Source organism: Odontesthes bonariensis, chromosome 21 (genome assembly GCF_027942865.1).
Source record: "Odontesthes bonariensis isolate fOdoBon6 chromosome 21, fOdoBon6.hap1, whole genome shotgun sequence".
NCBI lineage: Eukaryota > Metazoa > Chordata > Actinopteri > Atheriniformes > Atherinopsidae > Odontesthes > Odontesthes bonariensis.
Window position 1 is genome coordinate 17,508,698 of NC_134526.1, and position 24,243 is coordinate 17,532,940.

Consider the following 24,243-nt stretch of genomic DNA (forward strand, 5'->3'; position numbering starts at 1 on the left):
TTGGAGAACAGAGCGTAGAAGACTTCAAGAGGTTTCACTGTAACTTGCATCATCCTCCAATTGTTAACTGCCTGGCACTTTAGCGAAGATGTGATGTGTGTGTGTGGATGTGTGACTGTGTGTAAGCGTGTACAGGTATTCTGGCTTCAGTAAAGTGAGAACATGTGGTGTGACCATACCAGACATAATCAACGCTCAAACACTGTGCTAACTACTTAATTACAACTGAAACCATGCATGAGGACTAATGAAATAAGGTTAACCAACACTGGTGAAAAGAGGCAAATTCAAGTCTACCACAAACTAATAAGTGGTTCACACTCATATAGAAGCTTTAACCTAGGTTCCACAAAGTGCTTTTACATTGTGTTTCTCATTCACCCCTTTATACAAGGTCTACAGCACCTTGTAGGGGGGGGGGGGGGTTTCAGTGTCCATGTGCCTAAGAACACCTCTCTGAGTGGACGATGACATATTTTAAATACTTCTGAAAAACTCTATAATATCACCAAAGGATGGGATCTGCACCCCTGCACGTTTTCTTCAACTTCTAAACACACTGGACAATGAATCAGGTAATTCACCTTTATTTTTTTTATGTCAAATTGACAGTATTTTCCTGGTGCATCCATAGAGCTCAAGTTTCTCATCTTTTCGACCAGTGAGAGGGATTTCAGTTGTTTTGGGGTTTTTTTCCTGCTTTTGTGCTTGCATTGTTAGAGTGTGGGCTCATATGTTTATGAGCTGTCCTTTTGAGCCTTGCCTGTGAGCTCTTCTTTTCTAATAAGAGCTCACAGCCAGTTGTTGTGGAAGGGATGTGAAGGGAAGGTGAACTGCACCATCTTGAGGTCAGAATTAAGTTAACTGCAGCTCTAATGAAAGAGTTAGAATATTCAATTACATCATATATTGTGGCATTTTATAGATTTTGTTGTATTAATTAGAGAAAAAAAGTAAACTGTCATCTTTTAAAAGGTTAGATCGTATGTTATCGTTGAAAAATGTGCACTGCCATTGCACAATGCTTACAGTTTTAAAACAGATTTGATATATTCTCAATAATCTTTATTCTAAAGTGAAAACAATGATCATTTTACAATCAATGGCCAATCTGTTAGATAACAAAGCCATTAAAGAAAAACTAAAGTGAATAAGTGACTTTTATTCATACACAACTAATGGAGTATATGTTTTGCTGCACTCATGGAACATCATAGTAATTTTTGATGACGAGCCAAGATTAATTTAGGTAAAAAAAACGTATTTCTTTTCAAAAATGATTCATTGTGAATTTGTGAGCATACCTTTATGTATATCTTCCCATAGGTAAGGCATACACATTTTCTCCTCCTAAATTTACTTTTAAAAACACATCATCTTGAAAGATTTTTCCCAGAGCATATAGACTCTCATCGCTCTGTCTCTGTGGATCTGATTAAATTCAACACATTCATGCACAGCTGTCGCACAAAAACATGCATATTGTAGATGTTACCTCCAGTAAATAACACATGGAGTCATTTTCTTGGTAAATGAGTGACTAAATTCTCCAAGAGAAAACTTTGAGTACAAATCAAAGATGATTCGTGTGTGATTTCCTCATTACAAAATAAATGCATAACTTATGTGATACTGACCGCTGTCCTCTTTACAATATAAAGAGCTTTAGTGACATCTATTGGGTGATAAAGGGTACTGCAGGTCCTGTTTTACTCCCCTCGTGATGTTGTGGATGGTTTTGAAATCCCCTGAGATTACCCAAGGATTTAATGAATAACATTTGATCCTATCTATAAAGATTACCGAATAAATCATTTGGATGGATGTGCAGCTTATAGAATGACCAGCGGCAGGTCATTTGTGAGCATCGCCACTTCTGAATTTTGAAAGCAAAAATTGAAAGCAGATTATATCAATTCTGAACTTCAGCGTCCATGTTTTCACTGTAAATGGAAATTGGAGATTTGTATTTTGCCACACATTATTTAGTGTTATTATTTATCATATATGTATATATTATTTATCATATATATATATTCCTCCACTGAAGAATTTGGAGAATCCGTGTTTGGTTTGTTTATCTGGGAGCTTTTCATACAGTGATAAAAACAAGAAGTAGTTACATGAAAGTGCACATATTCACACCAAGCCACGAGGCTAGACAATATTAATTTCATCGCTCTGGTGAGCATTTCTTGGTTGCTGTGAGGATGCTTCCCTCTCGCAGGAATACTCAAGTCGTACTTCAACATTATAACAAGAGCACAATTTTTGAATGTTTTTACAATTAAAACCACCGTACTTGTTCTTATAGGTAAATAATACATTTTGCAATACTTGTAACTGAAATCCACCTAATGTGATAAGGGAATAGCCATGAAATCATATACAAATGCAAATTGACATTCATTAGGTTCTGTTTATGAATTATAAACTTAATACTTGGAATCCTGATGACTTAACATTTTGTTTATGATGAGCAAGGAACACTTGATCCATTCTGAAATAATCAACACACCTGTTAAGCATTAACTATTTGAATACTGATTAAGAAACACTGCTGAGATCCTCCTTTCTGACTTTATGTGGAACCTAACTATTTCTACATATTCTCTCTAATAGAGTTGTGTTGATGTGACTTGAATTATTTGATTTCAAAAGCCTTTTTTTATGTGTAAAAACCTTTAATCTTGGCTAAAATTCAGAACCACGGTCAGCTCCGGGTTCATAACAAAGGCCAGTTTCACACCTGCATTCAGGTCAGGGACAGAACCAGACACCTGACGGTGAGGAACTATGGGACCAAGAGAGGAGAGACATGGAGGAAGTACCCGATTACATTAAAGTTTTATAAACGTCCTGATATTTTTGTTTTCACCGATGCAAGCCAGTCTATAAATCCGTGACCTGAAATCCTGGCTGCTTGCCTGCTCTGCCGGTGCAGTTGGCAAACGGTGATAAAGTCAACAAAAACGCACAGGAAACAACTTCCGATCATTTCTTTAGAAATAAGATCTTATTTAAACCAAAAAAAAAGTAAAGGCTGGATTTGGGTTGAATCGGGTTGTTCCGGTGCAGTTCTAATCATTAGATTTGTTTAAATTTTCCTTTCAGTTCAGTTATTTCTGTTCGATTCTTTGAGGTATGCTTTTGCAGTGAGGGTCATGTCGTCTTATTTCCTGCACGCCTACAACGTTGCTTCACTCTCACTTACTTGACGCAGCTGCTGCGCAGCGCTGCGCATCTTTGGACCGTGCTGTCAAACAAACCCTCAGAAGGCAAGGATACATGCAAATAGCTCTGACTTGGTGAAACAGTTCAACGGAGAGTGTTCCTTTCAGTGGGAAAACTCAGGTCTTCTCAGGGATCCAAGTGGCCACAAGACGCTGCTTGAAGCTGTGCTCGCTGTTGTAGGGGACTGTTTTGGAGTTTATCGTGTTTCTCTCTCTCTCTTTTCTTTTTCTTTTTTCATTTTTCGTTTTTAAACTATTTTATTCAACATAGATGCCGGTGGAGTAATTTAGAGAACTGGTAACTGCTGCTCGCAGTGAGGTGCTTTCATGTCTTGGAAGAACATCTCGTGGAGCTGGTGTGCGTAGAGCAGCCTGACCACTGCGGAACGGTCGCTGGAAGTGTTGCTGATGCAGAAGTGAGCAGGGGGGTTTGGTGATTTTGTGGATCGTCCCCAAGACCGAAGTTCGACAACCTACAGCTTCCTCCGTTTTGCCATCACCTGCGTGCGGGACTATGTTGATGAAGGAGTACCGCATCTGCATGCCTCTCTCAGTGGAGGAGGTAGGAGAAGTTGTTGTGATTTTCTCTGAGTTTCGTCCTGGTCTGTCTGCTGGATGTCCACTCTTTAGCCTTAAACACGAGCCTGACATCCTCAGAGTTACAGATCTTTATGATGTTGTCATTTTTATGGCTGAACTGATTGCTGTAAAGTTGTCAGTGATGCGTTTGCACCAAGGCTGCAACAACAGATTCTCGGTCAGGCATCCACCGCTGGGTGGAGCTGCCGCTTTCTGTTACCTTGCTGAGTTGCGCCACAGAGAAGCGGAGCCGTTTAAGCGAATACAGAAGCAGCAGAGGGAGTTGTGTAATTGTTGACAGTGAAGGACAAATTATTAATCTGTTTCACTCTGAGCGTTTGGATTGTGAGAGTTCGTGAGTGGAAGTGTGTAGACAACAAGTACTTTTAACACATCAGTTCCTTTAGTCTACCTAACACCACTGAGCAATGTTACTGCACATTCTCAAGCATCCAGATCATGTTCATCCTAAGAGCTGTAGTAGAACCAGCTGATTTTTTTAAAAGATGTTTTCCCTCTCATCTAATTTGTTTTCTCAGTTATATGACACATTAAATTATGTAACACTCTGTGTCTAATGTCAATCAGAATTTCCAAACACAAGGGGAGCAATGATGTAGAAGATGTCCAGCACAATGAGAATTCTGTTCCCCTATTTATACTTTTGAAGGGACACCTCCCCATGGACACATGCAACACTTCTTTGAGAACAGACAGAGGAGGTTGAAGAAGTCATCCATGTTAAACTGGAGCGACCATCCCTAAACACAGGTGGTGCACCCACCTAGCAGTCAGATGTGATGTAATCTTGACATTTCTCAGGCAGTTTCACCAAATCATTTTCACTTGATTTGTGTCATTCTAATGACCCACGTGATGGCAGGGTTGATGTAGGGAAGACAAATAAATGACCTTGAATGAGTGAATGAATGAGTGCTAATGGACCTAGAGGAGGTTCGGTGCAAGGGACCCCAAATTTGGTAGGACAAGCCTCTTAAATAAGAAAGAAGCACACAATAAAAACGAAACCCAGTTCCTTTCAAATGAAGATTGAAGAACATTTGTTACAAAGTCAGAGGGAATGTTTCCTTTCTGCTGCTTTTTTTTTTTTAAGGTATGGTGAGAATTTTTTAATAGAACTTTATGTGATGCAACAAGTTCACGCATTTTTTTCTTTTTGTCTCTGCATTGTAAAACAAAATGATTGGAGTGATAATTTAGTGCATCATGGTGATTTTGTCAACTTTTAAACAAGAATGAGCTCCCACATGTCACGTTGTTTTGCTTTCATGTAGCAGTTATGAGTGGTGTAAGATTTGTAACTAGGAGTAACATACTTCAGATCCAATGCAAACTGAACCAAAACAACATGTTTTATTGAGTTTCACTATGTTGTAAAGGTTTGTAAAGTTTATAATGTGACAGCTACCACTGGTGGAGGGATATGCACACCTCTCAATCCCTCACTGCTATAAAGCAAAGCCATATTTGAGTTATTATTATTTGAGTTCAATCAGAGCTGGATTCAACAGCGTTCTCTGAAATTTATTGATCCATGGTCCTTTAAGGGGTTTTTGTGTGTTTCATGTTTGTGATTACCAGTATGCTGCTTCATCACATCTTGTCCTGAGGCTGATTGGTTCCTCTGCTTTTTTTTTCTTTCTTCGCTCTGTTGGTGATGAAACCCTCAGCTGTCCTCTGCAGCCAGCCAAAGGCTATTCCATCTGCTGTTGTATTGACAATAATGCGTTCCAACCTAATTTATTGATCTCACAATGACTTGGTAAATGAGTGTTTGTAAACTATTCATTTTCACAGCTTGCAAATATGCACCTGCACGCACATGATTCATGCAGATGTCATCATATAGAATCATATACTCACTCACTGAGTGGGACTTTTTTTGAATTCGTGGCTGTTTTAAACACAGAAAACAACCCCCAAAAAATAACGAGAGGTTCATATCCCCCTTTCTTTATCATCTTCCCTTGATTCTTTATTCTTTCATTATTTTCCATGTAAGGATAAAGCTCACTAGTAATCACATGAAAGCCAAACCTTTGATGTTTAGAAGGAGTCAGTATCTTTCAGTGGAATCCTCTGGAATGGTGACCCAGAGATTCTCAGTTTCTTTTTTCTTTTGAATTCATGATGAGATTATTTTTGGTTCTTTGGTGTCCTGCTATATTGTTTGTGTTGCTTTCATGACACATCAACACTCACAAATCAGAATCTGTTCAAACGGCACTGCAGCATGAAGGTAACATGCTGCTTTTCAGATAAATGTAATAAAGACATGACTAGAGAGCAAAGGAATTTCGGTACCAGCAGATATCAAAAGGGCTTCTTTCCAAGACCCTGATCTTCCAGTGGCAATGATGCTGAATCTCCGCTGAGTCACAAAACACATTTCTGTCTTTTCCCTTGTGCATATGTGTGTGTGATTTAATTGCCACCTCAGTGAATACTTCTACTTTCTGACACTGACAATTTTTGGACACAAATTAAAAATGTGCAGAGTCAATAGCTAGAGCCAATAGAGGGTAGCCAGTTTACACCCTAATAAGGGATTTGGTGTAAAAAAAAAAAAAATAATAAAAATCAAATTAAATTAAATTAAATTATACTGCACAGTGGTGTGGTGTGGTGGTTAACACTGTCACCTCACAGCAAGAGGGTTCATGTGGGCTTTCTGTGTGAGAGTGCCTGGTTGTTTGTCTCATTTGTCTCTGTGTGGCCCTCTGATGGACTGGCGACTTGTCCCACAGTCCATCAGGTCCATCAGGTGGAGTAGCCCCACCTCTGTCCCATATAGGAAATGGATGGATGGATAGATTACAGCTCTGTTTAAGAGAATGTTTGTGATTTTTACATTGAAGATGATGCAGTTGGAGAATGAATCACTGCTCCAGTAAAATCCAGATTTGATAACCACAGCTTTATCAGACGAAACCAGACGTTACCATTCAAGTTACTTAAAGACAATGTCTGTGCGGTGATTTCAGCCATACATTCATGTACGATTATCTCTCACAGAGAAAGTTAGAAGCTGCAGAATGTCGTGAACATGTACTCACACAGTACAGAGTCTCGGTTGTCTGACATGCTTCAGTCAATAACTTGATTCAGCTCCTGTGTACATATACTGGCACAAGCACAGTGGTCCAACCATAGCTTGACTCAACTGTACATGTAACTGTAGTTTCGTGACACCATGGATCTTTGTTTTCTTTTGAGAACAGCATCAGTTAGAAAAAAGTGTGTAATTGAAATGGTGGAGTTTTGGAGTATAGGTTTAACAACCCAGTAATTACCTTTCAAATCATGTATGTCTTTTTGTTTACTACAGGATTGCGATCTGCACAGTATAGCGAAGTAGAGCTGCTCTGCTTCTGAAAGGGTCACAGTGTGATTTGAAGTTAAATGGATAAGATAATGCAGACTTGTGCCCGGTTTACAGCCAAAGTTTTTTGAGTGACATTTTACCATGACAACTTGTGTACAATACACTATGGCCACATCAATGGTGTTAAAGGACAATGGTGTTAAAATGATGGGTTCCATCTAGGTTCCCAAACCTAAAAATGATGTTCTGTTGCCTCACCCTAACTAAAGCACAATTGAAAATGTAAGGTAAAATGAAAGCCTAAAATTAATTGTTCCACAGAGGACATGGAAAGTCTCCTGGGGGAAAGACATGCTTCATGCTTAAACGAGACACTGAAATAATCCCCCTGCGTCTCAGTTTTAAGGAGCAGTGTGTGGTGTAGTCTCAGTGGTATCTGGACTCTACTGCTTTGTCACTTCGCATGTGTGCTCAAAACACTGAACATCATGACAACAGCCAGGTGTAGTGTAAGGTCATTCTCTGGGGTTTTCACATGTTTGTTTCTGTCCCCTGCGTACATGAGCTGCCTCACATTACCTCGAGGCCCAGGCCAAAGATTTTGCTCATGTCGCTAGAGTGCAGGTTCAGTGTTCTGACTAACAAAAAAAAAAAAGCCTGTTTAATCCTTCTTCCCTTAGGAGCTTGTCACTCAGCCAGAGAGTGACTTGGTACACTTGCACCAGATGGTGGAAAACATGCTCAATCAGATGACCTGCCAGATGTCAAAAGATGAGCCAATGACAGAGTGCATGTGTAAAGAAGTCCGTTTGTCCAAATTTCAAAGATATGTTATAAGATTAGATGTTTTTGCAATAAAGTAAAGAAATGAGATTTGACAGCTGTGCGTTTTAGAAGCACTGGCAGGTGAAGGATTTTCTCATTTGTCAGAACATTTACAGAGCTTGTGGCTCCTTTCTTTGCAGTCTTTCAACTCTGGCGTGCATTGAAGACTCTGGGTAATGATCAGCAGAACTAATCTTTCAGAGAATTCAACTGGTAATTGGAGTAAATTAATGTTTTGTCTTTTGGCTCCAAACAATAGTAATTTTGATAGAATACGTAGAATCGGCTGTACGGTGTCATTTATGTCTTCATAAACTAAATTTTTTCAGATGTTTGCATGTTTTTACTTTTTTCTGTCTCTGCACATACAAATTAATGGACCTAATTTTTACAATTTTAAGGATTTTCAACAACACATCCCCAAAAAAAACAAAACCGATATATTTGCCATCACAATATGTTTTCTCAGCATTCTATAAATTGATTATTTGAGACTGTCCTGGTCCCTAAGATGTGTGTGATGCATTGTAAAAAGGGTGTAATTTAGTCCTAACCATGACCATCACACTCATACCAACGGCCAATTTAGAATTGCAAATTAATCCAACAGGCATGTTTTTGGATGGTGGGAAGAAGTCTGACTATAATGACTTGTTAAAGGAAAGACTTAGGAATGATTTCTGCACTTGTGTGGAAGTTCTCGTATTTCCCTTCTGCCATGTATCTGAAAGAGGGGCAGGTAGAGCCATCAAGGTAACATCTTAAAATACGTATACGTGTCAGAAAAAAGAACAAGCAGGCAGAAATAGCTGTGTTCCATAGCAACATTAATGATCTGGTAAACACGTAGGGTCAATGCTTTTCTATCTTTAGTCTAGAGTGGAGGGCTAAATAAAGAGTAGTTGTGCAGGAACAGCTGGTCAGGTGCCTTGGGGTTGTGAGTACAGGGATGACTAATGGAAAGGTGAGAAATGAAATTAGTTCTGAGGACCGAGAGAGTATGTCCCAGTGTCCCATTTACATAACAAGAGAAAAAAGAAAGAAAAAGAAATAGAATTGTATGAAAATGAGCTTCTCAAAACTGGACCAACACAACCAAATGGTGCCAAAGATGATAGAGATGGTCCTGCATTTATAAAATAGACTGACCAAGCTGCTCTGCATATACTCCATAGTTCCATCTTTCTGCAACTTTTAAAAACAGTCAAATATTGTTGATATAACAGAGTTTCCAATAAACCTGCTCTTGTTCACTTTTTTTATTCATTTATTTTTTTTTTGTCAGATGATTCATGGCGTCAGAAATTGTGATTGAAAATCAGCCCATTAAGACTACGTGCCAGCTTGTGGCTCCTTAAAGCGTTTCCAGACTGTCACTCAGCTCTGATAAAATCCAGATTTCACTGTAGTGTCATTTGCCAAAATCACCATTCAAGCAACTTGTACACAACATCTGAGCTGTCAATTTTGCCATACTTACATGTACAATGGTCTCCCACAGAGAAAGTTAAAAGCACCAGAATGTCTTGAACCTTTTCTCATGGCAGTCCATGGCATCGCAGCATTGGATGTGCTTCAGTCTGCTCCTGTGCTAATATATTAGGACAAGGATGGTGGTCAAATTAAAAGGCCAAGCCGAGCTATAATCATAGCACAACTCAATTGTGCATGTAACTATACTGAGTTCAGTTAAGCCTAAAAAAAATCTTTATTATTGACTAGAACTCAGCACACTGAGTGCATACTTTGTCATTTAAAGGCATGCAGTCAATAGAAGGCAAAAACAAAAGACAGAGGTTAGATATGAAGAATAACAAGGAATCATGGTAATTATTAAAATGCCATGGAAGAGGGAATTAGAAAACAAACCAAGCAAAGAGACATGTGGCTCCTAAATTACATGCAATGAGAGACTATCTCAAAACCTTTACTGCACAGAAGATAACACAGTGATCAGACTTGGTTAACTAGAAAAAAGCAAAGGTGCCGTTCGAACCCAATGACAAAGACATTTGAAGGATCTTTGGATGTATTAATTAGAAGTTTGAGTGTTTGTACAGAGAAACAGACTTATATAAGCATTGTCTTTGACAGAGAATGCTTAAATTCTACTTTAAGAGCAGTCACTCTCATTGCTCTTTAGCTGCATCAAGCATCATTAGAACCGGGGGTTTACAGGTAAAATAGTGTGATGGCGAGAGATAGAGGGTTTACCAACAGAATAAACTTTCTTAAATAAAAAAGGAGAAAAGAAAACAAATGATTCATTTCAGAAATCAGTGCCGTGTTATTGTAGTAGAACCATATAGTGTAGTTAAAGGCACAAATTTTTTTTTTTTTTGCCAGCATTAAATCCGTGTAATCAGAAGCAGACAGAGGCTATTTCCTTGCAGCTGATCTGGCCACTGGTGCCAGATTAGCTGTTGATGGGTAATGTAAAGGTGATTATTTGTGTGTCTAATCCAGTAACCCACTGCATCATCCACTACCTTCACTAGGCATTAGAGAAACCCAGTGGAACAGCCAACAGCCGGGTAATTACTTGCAAGCGATGGCTAGAAACCTATTAAATGGGACTTAAGAATCATCTGGTCTTCATGGATGATATTGTTTCATACATGTGCTCATATTTAGACCTTGATGATCAGTGCAACAAAACAGCCTGACGGTAATTTTGATATTGTCAATTCCACTTGGCAATAGAAACACACAAATCTCCGCGTGTGTTAACAAAAAGAAGAGGTGCGTCTTTTCTTGTGAAACATGTTTTAGAAATTCAGAAAAAGAAGCCCGACTGTTGTTTTTGGTTTCTGATAAACTGTTAAAAAAAAAACACAGCAAAGTGCTGCTTTTGCAGCCAGTAAAAGACTCCTGTGCAGTTTAAATGACGTGATTTGTAATTTTGAAAATGACAGTTAATCACTAATCACGGCAGTCATTCAGTCACTACCTCTCCTTATTGCAAAGCTTAAAAAAACATCTCTAAATGTTGTGCCTTAATGCTGCAGCCTCTGGCTATGTGTGTGAAACTCCTCATCGTAATTTGGAGCTTCAAACAGAACTCCCATGGGCTCAGAGAAAGTGGTATCATGTTTTTCAAATGCTCCAACATTAACACGCACTGTGCCTGCAAGTCTACAGAACCCTGCAACGCAGATTTATTTCAAAGATATAGCAGCCACACTGATTTATTATTCATTTTGAAGTGTCTAATGGAGTGACACGCCAGCAGAATGCTGCTGGATCGAGACAAAGTGAAGCTATTTGAATCCACATAATCATTGTTCACTGTGCCTGAACCTGCCTAATGAAAATCTGTTCACCAAGAATAGGGTTGTTTTGCTTTGAAGCAACTCTTTGATGTGCCGTGTTAATTTGTTCTCGTGTAGATAAATTAGATTTAAGCATGTTGAACCCAGCTGAACTCGGCTTCCAATCAACCTTGAAATGGGCTGAGTTTGCAGGCCATGTTTACGTAACAATTGAAAAAAAAAATCATTTAAATTTGTACCGACTCAAGCGTCACAAAACCAAGCAAACACACACAGATTTAACGTCGGGGATCGAATCGCTCTGCATGTACAGAATCTAACAGAAGGTCCAAAACACAAGAATGAAAAGGGACAGAATTTGAAAGTTCCTTGTGTATATTTTTGTTAAAACTGCGTTTTTGTTGCTGTTGTGTTGACCCTCATTATTGTTGTCTTCCATTTTTTTCAATGTTATGGTTTTATTGTTATCATTAGAAAAAATTCTTCTATAGAAGAAGAAGCATTATATAGCATCGTTCAGCAGCTGAAACGAGCTTCCTGAAAACAGGAAACTCTTAATCGTATGTTCTCCATTTCTGCCGCTCTTCCTGTGCTCTCAAACCTCACTTGCTGTCAACATTCTGTCTAAACAAGGAGAAACAATGGCTACCGAGAATAGAAGCTGCACTGACACACTGTGAATGTGACAGTAGAGTTATGGCACAGGAGGAAGTAAAGATGCAGCACGAGCAGAGAGCAGCTGGGCATGCCACATCATAATGTGATCACCGTGTATCAGGACGCTTTGTGCTCTCTGGTGATGGATCTTACATTTGATCACACCTTCTCTATGATGATAATACGTTCATATGCATTAGTAGTTTGCCCATTTTCAAAATTAAGCTGGCAAACACCAGTTAAATGTTGAACTCAATCAAAAAGAAAATGTCTTGATTAAAAAACCTAATATTTTATCACGGATTTGTTGTGAATCCTCTTGTAGCTCTCATTTTACTCCGTAAACTTAGTAAGCTTTTACTTGTAACATAGATGCGACACTGCTGACAATTTCCATATTTATTGTGTTTTCTCTACAATGATATTTGCTAAATGTGTTTCTTACCGGGAAAATACTTTATACCCTACATAGCCTCGACAACATAGATGCAAACAAAGGCCCAAAGCCTTTGTAGATAACAAAATCACAATTCCTGGTTCAGTTTGTAAACGCAATAAGAAAGGATCATTTGGACTCTCGGATACACATTTCCATTTAACTTTCTGCTATATCTCTAATACATGCATGAAGCCTCTGTACAAGTGTGTATGTGTGTGTGTGATCTTCACATTTTAAGATTTTGCTGAGAAGTTACAAGTACAGACTTTGAAATGAGGCTACAATGAAGTAGACGTATGACTCCATTCACTGGATATGTCCAAGCAAGCGACGAATACAAAGTGAATTTATGATTTATTATTTAGCAACTACCCCAGTTACCATTCATTCTGCCTTTCTGGCTCACCTCATTTTGTGTTTTTAGTAAAAAACAATACACACCCACGTGCTTGTTGTTTAGCAAGCATATCACCATGGCCAGTAGCCCAGTCTCTAGTGTCTGTCTACTATTCCAAAGCGTAGCAATCTCTCAGTCCATCCTTGTCAATTGAGAGGTAGTAAACTGTCCCCAAACTGTTTTTTTTCTGTCAGGCAGCATTCATATGTCATAAGGAGGAATCTCCAGATGAGTGTGAACATGTGTCAGCATCTAACCATACATTTAGTAACATGTAGACCACACAACTATGTTCTTTTAACTTATAATCCTAACCACTCACAGATGAGAGCACAGTAAAAAAGTGAGGTTGGCTTTACACCAGGATATGCGGTATGTGTGTGTGTGCTTTCCTGAACTCTTGCGTAGTGGCTGCATGCGTGTATCCACTACACCTATTTCTCTCTGTTGCAGTGCAGTTGTGACTCAGAAACTGCCAGCACAATTATTCTTAGACACAGTGATGCCTCTGACAATGACCATAAAATCACATTTTTGTATAATCCATGGTTGTTGTGACTGAAAAAGTAAAGAGATATTAAAGTTTTCCAGCTGTAACTTGAACAAGCAGCTGCTGAAAATAACTGAATTCTGATGATTATCATCATCAGTCATCATCACACCAGGTGAGCCGAATAATTTATCTTTGTCTTTACATATTTCCTGCATACTGGAACTACAGTGAAAGGTGCATTGTTGCTGGTATGAGGTCAATCGGCTGACCAACAAATGTTTTTACTATTTTACTGTGAACACTAAAACCATACATTTCTCCTGTCTCGTGCAGACAGTGTGGATGTTCTACTCTCTTAATTTGAGAGCAGACAGCAAAATAATGACATACAGCTAACACTAGTCTCCTGGTGTGCAGCCGGAAGGATCTGCCAGTGGGTGGGAAGCAGAAAAACACAATGACTGTTGAAAACATTGTACGAGAAGAGTCTTGAACCAGAAATCTCTTGCATAAATGTGTTCATTTTCACAAGGGTCCATGAATTGATATCATGATGGAACTGGAGATTGCGTTGGCAGTAACAAAAAATCTATTTCTACAACAGACTGCCTGCATGTGCAGTCCGTCTGGAGCACTGATAAATTGTAGCATCTACCTGTAAAGTTCATCTTAGACAATTAGGAAACATCTGTCAATTCTTGCTGCAAAAAAACAAGTAACACTTGTGTTTTTTTCTTTTTTAACTACACCATAATAATACCGAATCGACACTGATTAAGACACAAATCACAGCGACACTGCTGAGGGTGGACAACAAATTTGTCTGCGACTAATTAATTTCCTTTCACAAATCAAAAGAAAGGATTTGACCAATTGAGTCAATGAGCTGCATAATTATTGTTTGATCCTTTAAAAGGCTTCCAGAGGGTAACTAGGAGATGTTCACTCAGCACCTCGAACCCCAATCAGCTTCCCCAACCTGATAATTACCACAGTGCAATTACATTTTCTACATTAAAGCCCTCTTGTAATAAAAACCTTACCACTCAAAGCTTTATAGATGTATCTGAACCATAGCACATCAAAGAGTTGCTTCAAAGCGAAACAGCCGTCCTCTTGGTGAACTGACACCTGCAAAGTAGATACAGGTCTGCCAGGTGGTCAATGTACAGGCCATGACACGCACACAGAAATATGTCCGAAGTCATCTGCATATGTGGACAGACATGTGCTTGGCTTGATGATGTGCAAACCCGGAATCACAGGTACAAGTGTCCCTGGTTGCCATGGGAACATCAGCGTTGCACAGCTGATTAGAAATCTCTTTGATGATGAAGTGGCTTTCTGCATGTGTGCAGTGAGCACAGATAGGTCAATGGAGCGATGGAGCGAAAAAAACAAAAGAGAACATAAGTCATAGCTTTTTTTTGTCATTTGTCATCGTGAATAAAAGTGTTTTTATTAATATATTTACATGCTTTTACAGATTTATTTTTGTGTGTTTTGAAAGTCTTGAAATCTGGTGGACAGCTGTTGAAAGTGGGGCAGTGAATGTGTCACTAAAAGGTTCAGCATTTGCGGTGGAACTTCATCCAAAACACCAGATGGTCTGAGTGTGTGTTTACTGTTTGTGAGTCCAAAAAATGATGTCACATACTTTCCATACTATAGGGTATTTAGAGTGATATTGGCTCAAGCAATAAGACACAATAAGGAACAATATGTAGATTTAAACATGATTCTACAGGTGTAGCTGAGACATTACATATTATCATAAATGCAAAAAGGGCAGCATTCACACTATAATCTAACAGGAAGGTGTATTTTGCTACATTATGAATAATTGTGTATAACTACAGCAAAAGCTGAGCCTTGCTCAACATTTTTCCAGGGAATTTCTTTTCCAAAGCTCTTCGCTTTGGCACCCCTGCTGTTTCAAAGTATTTGTTGCCTTCAAATGAGTGAGGAGGCTGTAATTATTCAGCCTGAATTCTGTTGGAGCATGGCCCTGAAAACACACACACAATATAAACATAAACAACAAGGGATCATCGGCCAGGTTTGTCCTTCTGTTCCATATACAATTTGGCAAAGGGGCAATCAGTTTTTACAACTTCTGACACTAAAATGATCACCTAAAACATCCTGTAACTCTAAAGGGAACGACTTCATAAAATTTGCATTAAGTGCTCTGTACAATTTACTTTGCTTTTGCACTGAAGCCTCAGCAAACAAGAAGAGACTCCTACTGCGGGCAGTGAACAAAATGGGGGCCTTCTGCTTATCTGCATAAATTATGAAGGTTGCCTTCATAAGAGAAGAGCTAAGTGTGACAAATCTAAGTGAATATGTCGACAAAGATTAAGGATTAGAAACAGAACATTATGACTTTACACGAAAGGCTTCTTTTATTGTAGAACATAAGGTGACCGTGGCATTCATTTTTTTTTAAATTTTCGTTGTCGTCAGTCTGACTCAGTGTTTATGTGCTGCTAGGGGCCATAACTGTAGGTGTCCAGAGGCACTGATTCTCCTCTCTTTCTTTCTTGTGTTTTTTCACCTGCCGTCAGAGATCTAAACACATTTTGTCATCTCTAAGTAGAAGAGATGTAACTTTTCCTCAAGCTGCCAAAGGTGTACATGTCTTTCTGTATCCCTAAATTAAATAGAAACAGAAGACTCACTGTCACGATCGCTTGTGTGCTTTAAGGGGGAAGTTCACTTTGTCCAAAACAAGCATTCATAAGCAGATGTCATGGACACTGCTGTCATAAACTATCAGTAGCTGACTGAGATCATGTGAGCTGGTCTCTGTATGTTGTGTGTGTGCGAGTGAGGGGCCTGTAAGACCTTTCTGCAGCTGTTGTGACATAAACCTACTTTGCATACTGTATCTGTGTCCAGGTCTATAGTTCACTGTCAGCAGCTAACTGTCCTTAACGCTATAAATAGCATCAACAATCGCCATTATCAGGGGCAGTTTCTTGGCAAAGTGGTCTAAATGCATAAACTGGATGCATGAGGCAAGTTTTTGAGGCACTTATGTGCTGTATTAGAAGTGTGGTGAAATCATTACAATAAAATAGGTGGGATTTAAAGGGGTTTTTTCCCTTTTTTGAAGGAAGAAACTGATTCGTTGATGAAGATTCTCAGTTATCCAGTTCATGGTAATCATAAGAGCTTGAATAATGGCAACTGGACTCCTTCTTGGATCTTGAAGACGTTTTGGGACTCATCCGAAAGGCTTCTTCTGTGAGAAGTAAAGCTAGTGCATTAAAACAAAAGCAAGTTTCAGAAGAGAGCTATAAAGTAGTGAGAAAGAGTGAAGCCTGAAAGCGGAATCATAGTTGTTGGTCTGTTCGATTTGAGTATCTTGATAGTTAGTAATGGATGATCTGCTCAGATGAGGTGCCCATGCACCAGTACTCCATATCACTCCATGACATTTCAGAGGTTATCAAAGAGTAAGAAATGTATATGAACTAATTCATTTTACAACTTTGAACTTTGTTCAGATGCCCTTGCATTCTGGCGCACTGACAAATTGGAAGGTATCATCTTAAATAGCTTAATCGATAAAGCTGATTGGAATTAGTAACAATCAGTATAACAATAATCACTGTCATTAATGTAATACAAAGAGGAGGTTTCAGCTGAGCTAGAAAGAGAGAGCATGATTTAATGTTGTTGTCTGTGAACTGTGAACAAATAAATGCAACATATAGAAGAAGCTTTGCGTCTGTGGTTTCCAGCTCATGAGTAAACATCCGCGTTCATAATTTTCTTCTCTTTTTGGTTTTCTCGTTTTTCAGCCCAGGTGAGTCATTTCATTCTTCTACTTTAATGCATGGACTTTGTTCTCAGTTTTAGCTGTTATTAAAGTGATTCATTTTAGAATGATCAATCTCTCTCTCTTATTACAGTTTTTCTCAGTTAAGAATTACTACCAGGTCAGAACATGTTGTGCATACGATGGTTCACAGAGTTTAAGGATGTTGAGGATACAATTTCCACTAGTTTTAACAAAAAATATATTTATATTTCTTGAAATTAATTGATATTCTTATTTAACTTGAATCCAGATGGGCTCCTGTACCACCCATGCCCACACTTAATAGAATGGAGCTAATGTTAATGCAATTAATTCAAATTGTTTGCCTTAAAAGCAATTTGTGATAAGAATTTTAGCCTGTACAATGAACTACCAATGTTTTTCTTTTATCTCACACAAATATTACAAAATCATGAAAACCTTTTTTGCTTCCAGGAAATCTAACAAAAGCACCCACTGTTGACATTAAACCAGTGAAGCAGCCTGATGGTGGACACCCAGCCAGATATCTCACAGAAATATAAGATCATCAAAACTTTTTTTTTTCTCCACGAAACGGCACCTACTGTAAGTATGCCTGTTGATAGGAATTATACAAACAGTAGGGTAAAGATAATGTGAAACATGTTTAAATAATCGTCCTCATTGTTTTAGACAACTACCTTCCTGCTGAAGCACAAATCCAGATTATCGTCGGACTGTGAGTACTCATGCTTGGGTTTGTTATTTGGAGCTCTGGATTCATTTCCTACAAGAAAAAATCTGCAGCTTACACTACTGTCTGCCAAGGTGAGGACAGTGAAGTAAATGTATTTGATAAAAGAGTTGTACATGCAGTGGTGATGAATAGAAGTTTTTGTCTTTGTTTTAACAGGGCAAACACTGATTCCTGTGGAAAACTTCTCTGCAGCAGCTTCAACAAACGCTATCGTTGTTGACGTTCTGCGTATGTCTAAGTTAGGGTTGTGGTGGGCAGGTTGGTGTGGTTATATAAAGCGTATGTCTGGGGTCCAGTGGACAGTGTACAAATCATATTGCTCAACAGCAGTTTGGCACACAAAAATTTGCACTGAACACATGTATATGCACCCCATTCAGGTGCTTTGTGGCTGGAATAGAATGACCCTCAAAACTCTCTCTGCCATCTCTCGTTTAAATGTCAACAAAGTGGGAATAGAAAAGAAAAGGTTCCTTAACAAGATAAAAACTTGATGATGGTTAGCACAAGAGCCCATTTATAAGATGAGACATTTCGTACTGTTTCCCACATCTGACAACAGACAGAAAAACATTCAAATGAAAACTGTTGTATTATGTATCTGTCAGCATTAAAAAAAAAATAAAACTGTGCCCACTTCTGTTTCTTTTTTCTGTCTCTATTACAAACAAGTTTTGCTGCACGTGTTCTTACAAAGTCAGTAAGAAATTACTAGTGAGTCCATTTTTTAAATAAATATTTATGTATAATAAGAGTTGAAGGCCTGAGTATAGTGTAGTGGTGGCCACAATTAAAGGTAACCAGGGACAGGCTGAATAAGTTATCAGAATAGTTCAAATAACATGCATTCAGCTTTCTCCATACGTGAACATAATAACTGACATAATAAACATAATTCACATTTAATGAAATCTGTTTAGTTGGTATTAACATACTGGTCCAGCCTTTGGCTATACAGACAACCCATACGAATTAAGATGAGCGTTTAATGCATGTACTTTGTTTACCTTTTTTGATTAAATTGTTCTACAGTAAGTGGATACTAATTAGCTTTTTAATATTTAGACAATATGTGTTTGTACATTTCATATTGAACACTGTGTTATACATAAAGAATGAATACGTTCTAGATGGTGTGTCTTTTTTAACATGTAGTAAGCATTTATCTTCCTTCAGTTCAACTGTAAACAGTTTGTAGGAAAGGTATGACAAAGATCTCACAGCTGAATACAGGACCCTCAGCAGTTGGTGAGAGCTATAACGTACACACCCTGCTTCACATGCTACAAATAACATCACACTTCAGTTGGAATTTGCATAACATTGAAAATAATCTGCAATTGGATTTATTTTCTGTGCCAGTAATGCGGATTAAGAGTCTTGCACTTTAACAGTTGAGTTTCAAACTGTTGGCTTCATGTTTATATCCATATAAGTCGCTATTTGAATTCATCCTTTTGTGATAGAAAACTTACAACTAATAGTTAAATAATGATATCAAAATAAATCAGCTATTTTTTAAAATAATTTGAGTGCAATATCAATAGCTTGGTGAGCCTTTTTTGTATGTATCTCACTGCGAGCATTGATTTGTCTGCAGTTGTGTAAGAATTGCTGGATGAGTAAATATGATGAGTTTAGGATTAGTTTACTATTCATAAACATATTTATAGGTAAAGTTATCACACAGCTACAAGCAAACCTGATTGCTGGGAGAAAACTTTAAAAAGTGTGATGTTGTGTATAAACATTTTTCATTCATTTTAATGTAGGAATCAACCACAGCTTCAATCTCCTCTGATTTACAACCCACAGAGCAGGGGGAGAAATGATCACGATTGTATTCTGTTCATGGATTTAAACCCACACACCAGCAACTTCACCAACAGAGTCGAGCAAATTAAACCCGACAGAACAAGAGAGACAAACATTTATTACTAACTGATGAAGCTAACTCTGCATCTGTCTGTCGTCCTGTTTTTTTTTTTCTCTGAGCTCTCTCTCGCTCTCACTTCCTCTGGTATTGCTGTCTTATTGCATTTTTTTTTTCTTATACCTTTATTTATAATGATGACAGGATCGTTTCCCCCCTCAACTTTATGTGTAACGGTGACACAGTCTTTTTCTCTTTTTTTTTATGTAAAAGCAAAGATATGTCAGGCAGGAAACTAAAGCTGTTGCCAATTGTATGTCTCCAATATTGCATTTGTTTTTAAAGTAAAAAAAAACTCTTTTACAAACTGAAAGTCATCCAAAAAATTAGGGAAGTACCCTCTGCTTTTTGCACTTTTTGACTTGATAATGCATTGATTATTCCAATTTGTCCATAATGTAATGCTCCTTTCATGTTACACTTGTTCAACTTGTTCCACGTCTTCTTTTTCTTCCGAGAACAGAAAACCATACAAGCAGCACTCCTCTATACCAAAGTGATTGATGTTAGGATGAGATTGCAAAGGCAGTGAAAATAATATGAAATCCCTGAGACCAAAACACTTACAGTCATACTTTTGCCGTCTCATTCTTTTTCCTTTGCTGGGCCTCTAATGCTCATTTTTCTCTCTCTGCCTCAGCGAGGCTGGAAGAGGTGCACTGTGCTCTCTTTTATGCATAATACATAGGACGGTTTTCGCCACGCAGTCTGAAATTTGAAAAAACTCCAGACGGAGGCAGAAGCGACCAAAGGTTTATGTAACAAAGTGAGAAGTTTATAAAACAGCTGAATGAATCAAGTAAGAAGATCACCTGGTTTTTCTTCAAAGCTCAGGAGGAGTTGAATATCGTTTTGAATATAGATTGACTGTGAATACCGTGTTCTGCTGGTAGATTAAAATATTACTGTCTGTGGCACATAGTACAGATAAGAAATAAGATCAGTCAAAAAACAGCCTTTCTGCTACTGCTACTGCTTCACCTCTCCTTTGTTCTCCACAGCGGGGTTGATTGATCACTGCCTGCTCCTTCCCTCTATTGACTTTGTGTCAGGCTTTACAGGGAGTCCTTTTAAACACACAATCTGGATGGCAAAGTGAAATATATTTGCATACTCTCATTTGATATGCGTATACATAGATGAGTTGACTGACAGGATCTTCATACTGCTTCAATCTTATGAACATCACAATTCCAAAATGCATGTTTTTGTATTAGCTTCCAGTAAGACTTGTGCCACAAAATGGTTTTAGTCCAACATTACCTGGCAGCATTAATTCATGTAAGTTCACGTTTATATTTCTCTGCTTGTTTTTGTTTTTTTTCTCAGGTGTATGGGATTTGGGAATCACATCCACTTTTTACATTTCCCGAAAAAATCCGTTCCATGTTACATGTATCTTGTGAAACACTACCTGTTATCTAGGATCTAAGTAATAAAGCTAGCATTCACCAACATTACAAAGTGTCAACACATGCCAAAAATAGTGCTTACTTTGTTCATTAATGATTGTGCAAGTTTAAGAAGAGGGCTGAAAACATAATTTATTTATTAATCAAGGCTTCCAATACATAATAGCAAGTAGCTACTTCTATTCGTACCACCTTAATTAAGGTGAATTGATTTTAAACACTACAGACGACTAAGAGAGAAATTTCACCTGTAGGTACACCATCAGCATGTTGGCAGCAACACGGGAACAGAAATCCTGCACACACCGACACAATTTGTTGTTCTTTTGAAGAAGGAAGTTCTTTGTAAAGCCACTGTTTGCCTTGTTTGCATATCTGTTGGTGCTGACTGCCAATTTGCACAGATGTGGGTTAGATAGTGGGTAAAATATACATATTCTTGAATTATAAAGCCCACAACAGTAGATAAACAGATATTTACACGTTATTTTTATCATTATTATCATCATCAACTCGAAAAGTTTCATGCAGCACTACTTTAATAATCAGCTCATCACATTCCTGCAGATGGGAAACTATCTACAGTAGAAAGTGAAGTTGGGGAAAGTACCCTGAACAAATAACCAGTTGACGCAAGTCAAGTATGAAATAAACTGCTTGTTAACATACAAATAATTATACACCTCAGAATAAAACAAGAATCAGCAGGTGCTCAAAAGCATAATGACCATTCACAGTCTGCCCAGTAGAGACTAAATGTTCTCTGATGTACGTTGTAATTATTTGAAATAAGATATTTTCGAGTGAAAAGAGTACAACTCTGTATTATGTCTCACACATAATTTAGCTGATATAATGCTTCTGTCAAACTTGAGACTGACAGAGAGACAGAGAGGGGAGGAAATGAGAAAGACTGAAGAAGGAAAGAGCCAGTTTGTGAATGTTGGCAGACAAGAGGCTGAAGGAGAAACTGATGGGTATCAAGGAGAATATAGATTGGAAGAGAAACAGGGAGGGCAAAAGACAGCTGTCCTCAGTCAAGTCCTTTTATGTAATGTCTCAACAGTCTGTCAGCTTCCTGAACATCTTTCTCCAGCACTTCCCTCTCTCTCTTCCCCCTGTCTTTACCTCAGACCATTCCCGTCTTTCTCTCCTCACTCGTTTCCACTCCATTTCATGCAAGCGTAGAAAGACATCTCTCCAGTTGGCCACTCAATCTGCTGCCAAGCAAAGAGTAAAGATGATGCACGCTGGAGGGATATGCAATGAGTGATCTGGATGTTATATAATCTGTAGTTCAGTGACCTCATACACTGCAGGATTAGAGGACGTGGGGAGAGAAAATGGGTAGAGAACGAGGCAGGCAGGACAGCAGGATGCTCTCTCCCACCAGCAGCGATCAGCAATAATAAGTTACACCCCACCACGCGTCTTTGAAATAGTTTATGTAATCTGCTTTTGTGCTTCAGGCATGTGGCTTTAAGGAGAGGCTTTCCTTAAGGTGCATTCATAGCAGTTCTGGCAATATGTTTTATTTATTGTCCACTGAGTTCACCCTCCGTGCTTGTTCTGAGTACCACAAATGAAATTTTGTTTACTTGCACTGAAACATGGAAAGAAATATTACTTCAAACCTGGTTCTATAGAAGCATTACCTACATGATTTATAAACAATTTTTTTTATCAAATAAGAGACTGCAAATCCATTTCTATGACATTTCTGCTGACAGTTTACTTTTTCATTCTGACCTTAGATTTGACATTATCTCTCAAGAAGCTCAAAAAAAGGATTAAACTACATTTTCAGCTGCAGCCATGACAGTGCACAAGACTGTTGGTGCAGAAGAGTTATACCACAGCCCAAATTGCTGAAAACATGAATTCATGTTATGTCAGAAACATACAACACACAGCATTGCAGCAGCATTTGAGCATACTGCCTTTGGAGCAGAAAGATTAGAGTGACAACCCTGTCCATCACTGAAGGAAGGCAGCTGCAATGATGAGTCCTGCCTTCTTTTTATCATATTTACAGCCATGTTTTACCTGGGAATGTGAGGGAAGCAAGAAGAACTATGGGAGGAATTATTATTAAAGCTAGCAATAGCAGTGAGATTCTCTGTTTAATATCTGCTGGACAGCTTTTGGTCTTGATAATAATGTTGGTGTTATTCTTACATGTAACATGTTCCTACCACATAGCTTTGGTTACATTGACCATTTGATGAATGACTCGTGAAAATCTTACTCAGATCTGATCTGATCCGGCTCAATAAGAATTAAAATTGACATTCAGTTTATTTAATCATATATATATTGAATGAACTGCATCGCTGATACATTTGATTTAATAAAGAGGGGTGATCGAGAGAAAAATGTCACCATGTATACACTTGAGCTGATTATTTCTCTCTGATTTAAATGTTTTTTTTGTGCATGATCAAAACATGTGGGAATGCGTTTTAAAGGGCTAGAAACATGAAGGCTACAAAACAAAACAGGTCCATGATGGTCCCTTTTTTGTTGGAAACAGTAGAGTTAAGGCCTGTTGAATATTTTGACAAAACGAGTTCCTGGTCTTCTCCTGGACAGGGCGCAAAGTCAACTTGACTGTGAAGATTTGCTTATGTATAGAGCAAGAAGAGTAGGCAAAAAAAAGCTTTTTTTTTTATTAGAATTTCCATCATGGACAGGCATTTCCTAATGGGAATGGCTTCTTTCAGCGGGTTATTGCACCCTATACCTCTGCAGTAATTATTCTGGAATAGTTTAAGAAACATAAATTAAAGTTGATGGTGTTGACTTGGCCTCGAAGTCCCCACTTCTCATTTCTAAGGACCATCTATTTAGAGTATTCAGGTTAGGCAATGAAATTGCCAAAGGCGGCTGCCAACTTGTGAGGCACAGAATTCATTAGTGTTGTGCTACTTCGGTGCCTTGCGCCAGCCGCCATCCTCTGCTTCCTGCCACACTGCATATGTCACCCCTGTGCCAAGTGAATTCATCAAATCTTTGCAGAGTTTTAACACTCACCTTGACATTTTGCTGAAGCAGCACAGATGGAGAAAATACAGTCAGTTGTATTAGCTCATTCGTGAAAGCATTCC

At 38.4% G+C, this 24,243-nt stretch overlaps 1 protein-coding gene across 1 annotated transcript in view; it reads left to right on the plus strand.

Moving 5' to 3' along the window:
* Nucleotides 1-3,255: 3,255 nt before the first annotated feature.
* pitpnc1a (phosphatidylinositol transfer protein cytoplasmic 1a) overlaps nucleotides 3,256-24,243 on the plus strand; it is a 45,201-nt gene continuing 24,213 nt past the window's right edge. Inside the window, exon 1 of the mRNA XM_075454654.1 lies at nucleotides 3,256-3,795. Coding sequence (XP_075310769.1) covers nucleotides 3,748-3,795 — 48 coding nt within the window. The 5' untranslated portion in view covers nucleotides 3,256-3,747. The remainder of the gene's footprint in view (nucleotides 3,796-24,243) is intronic.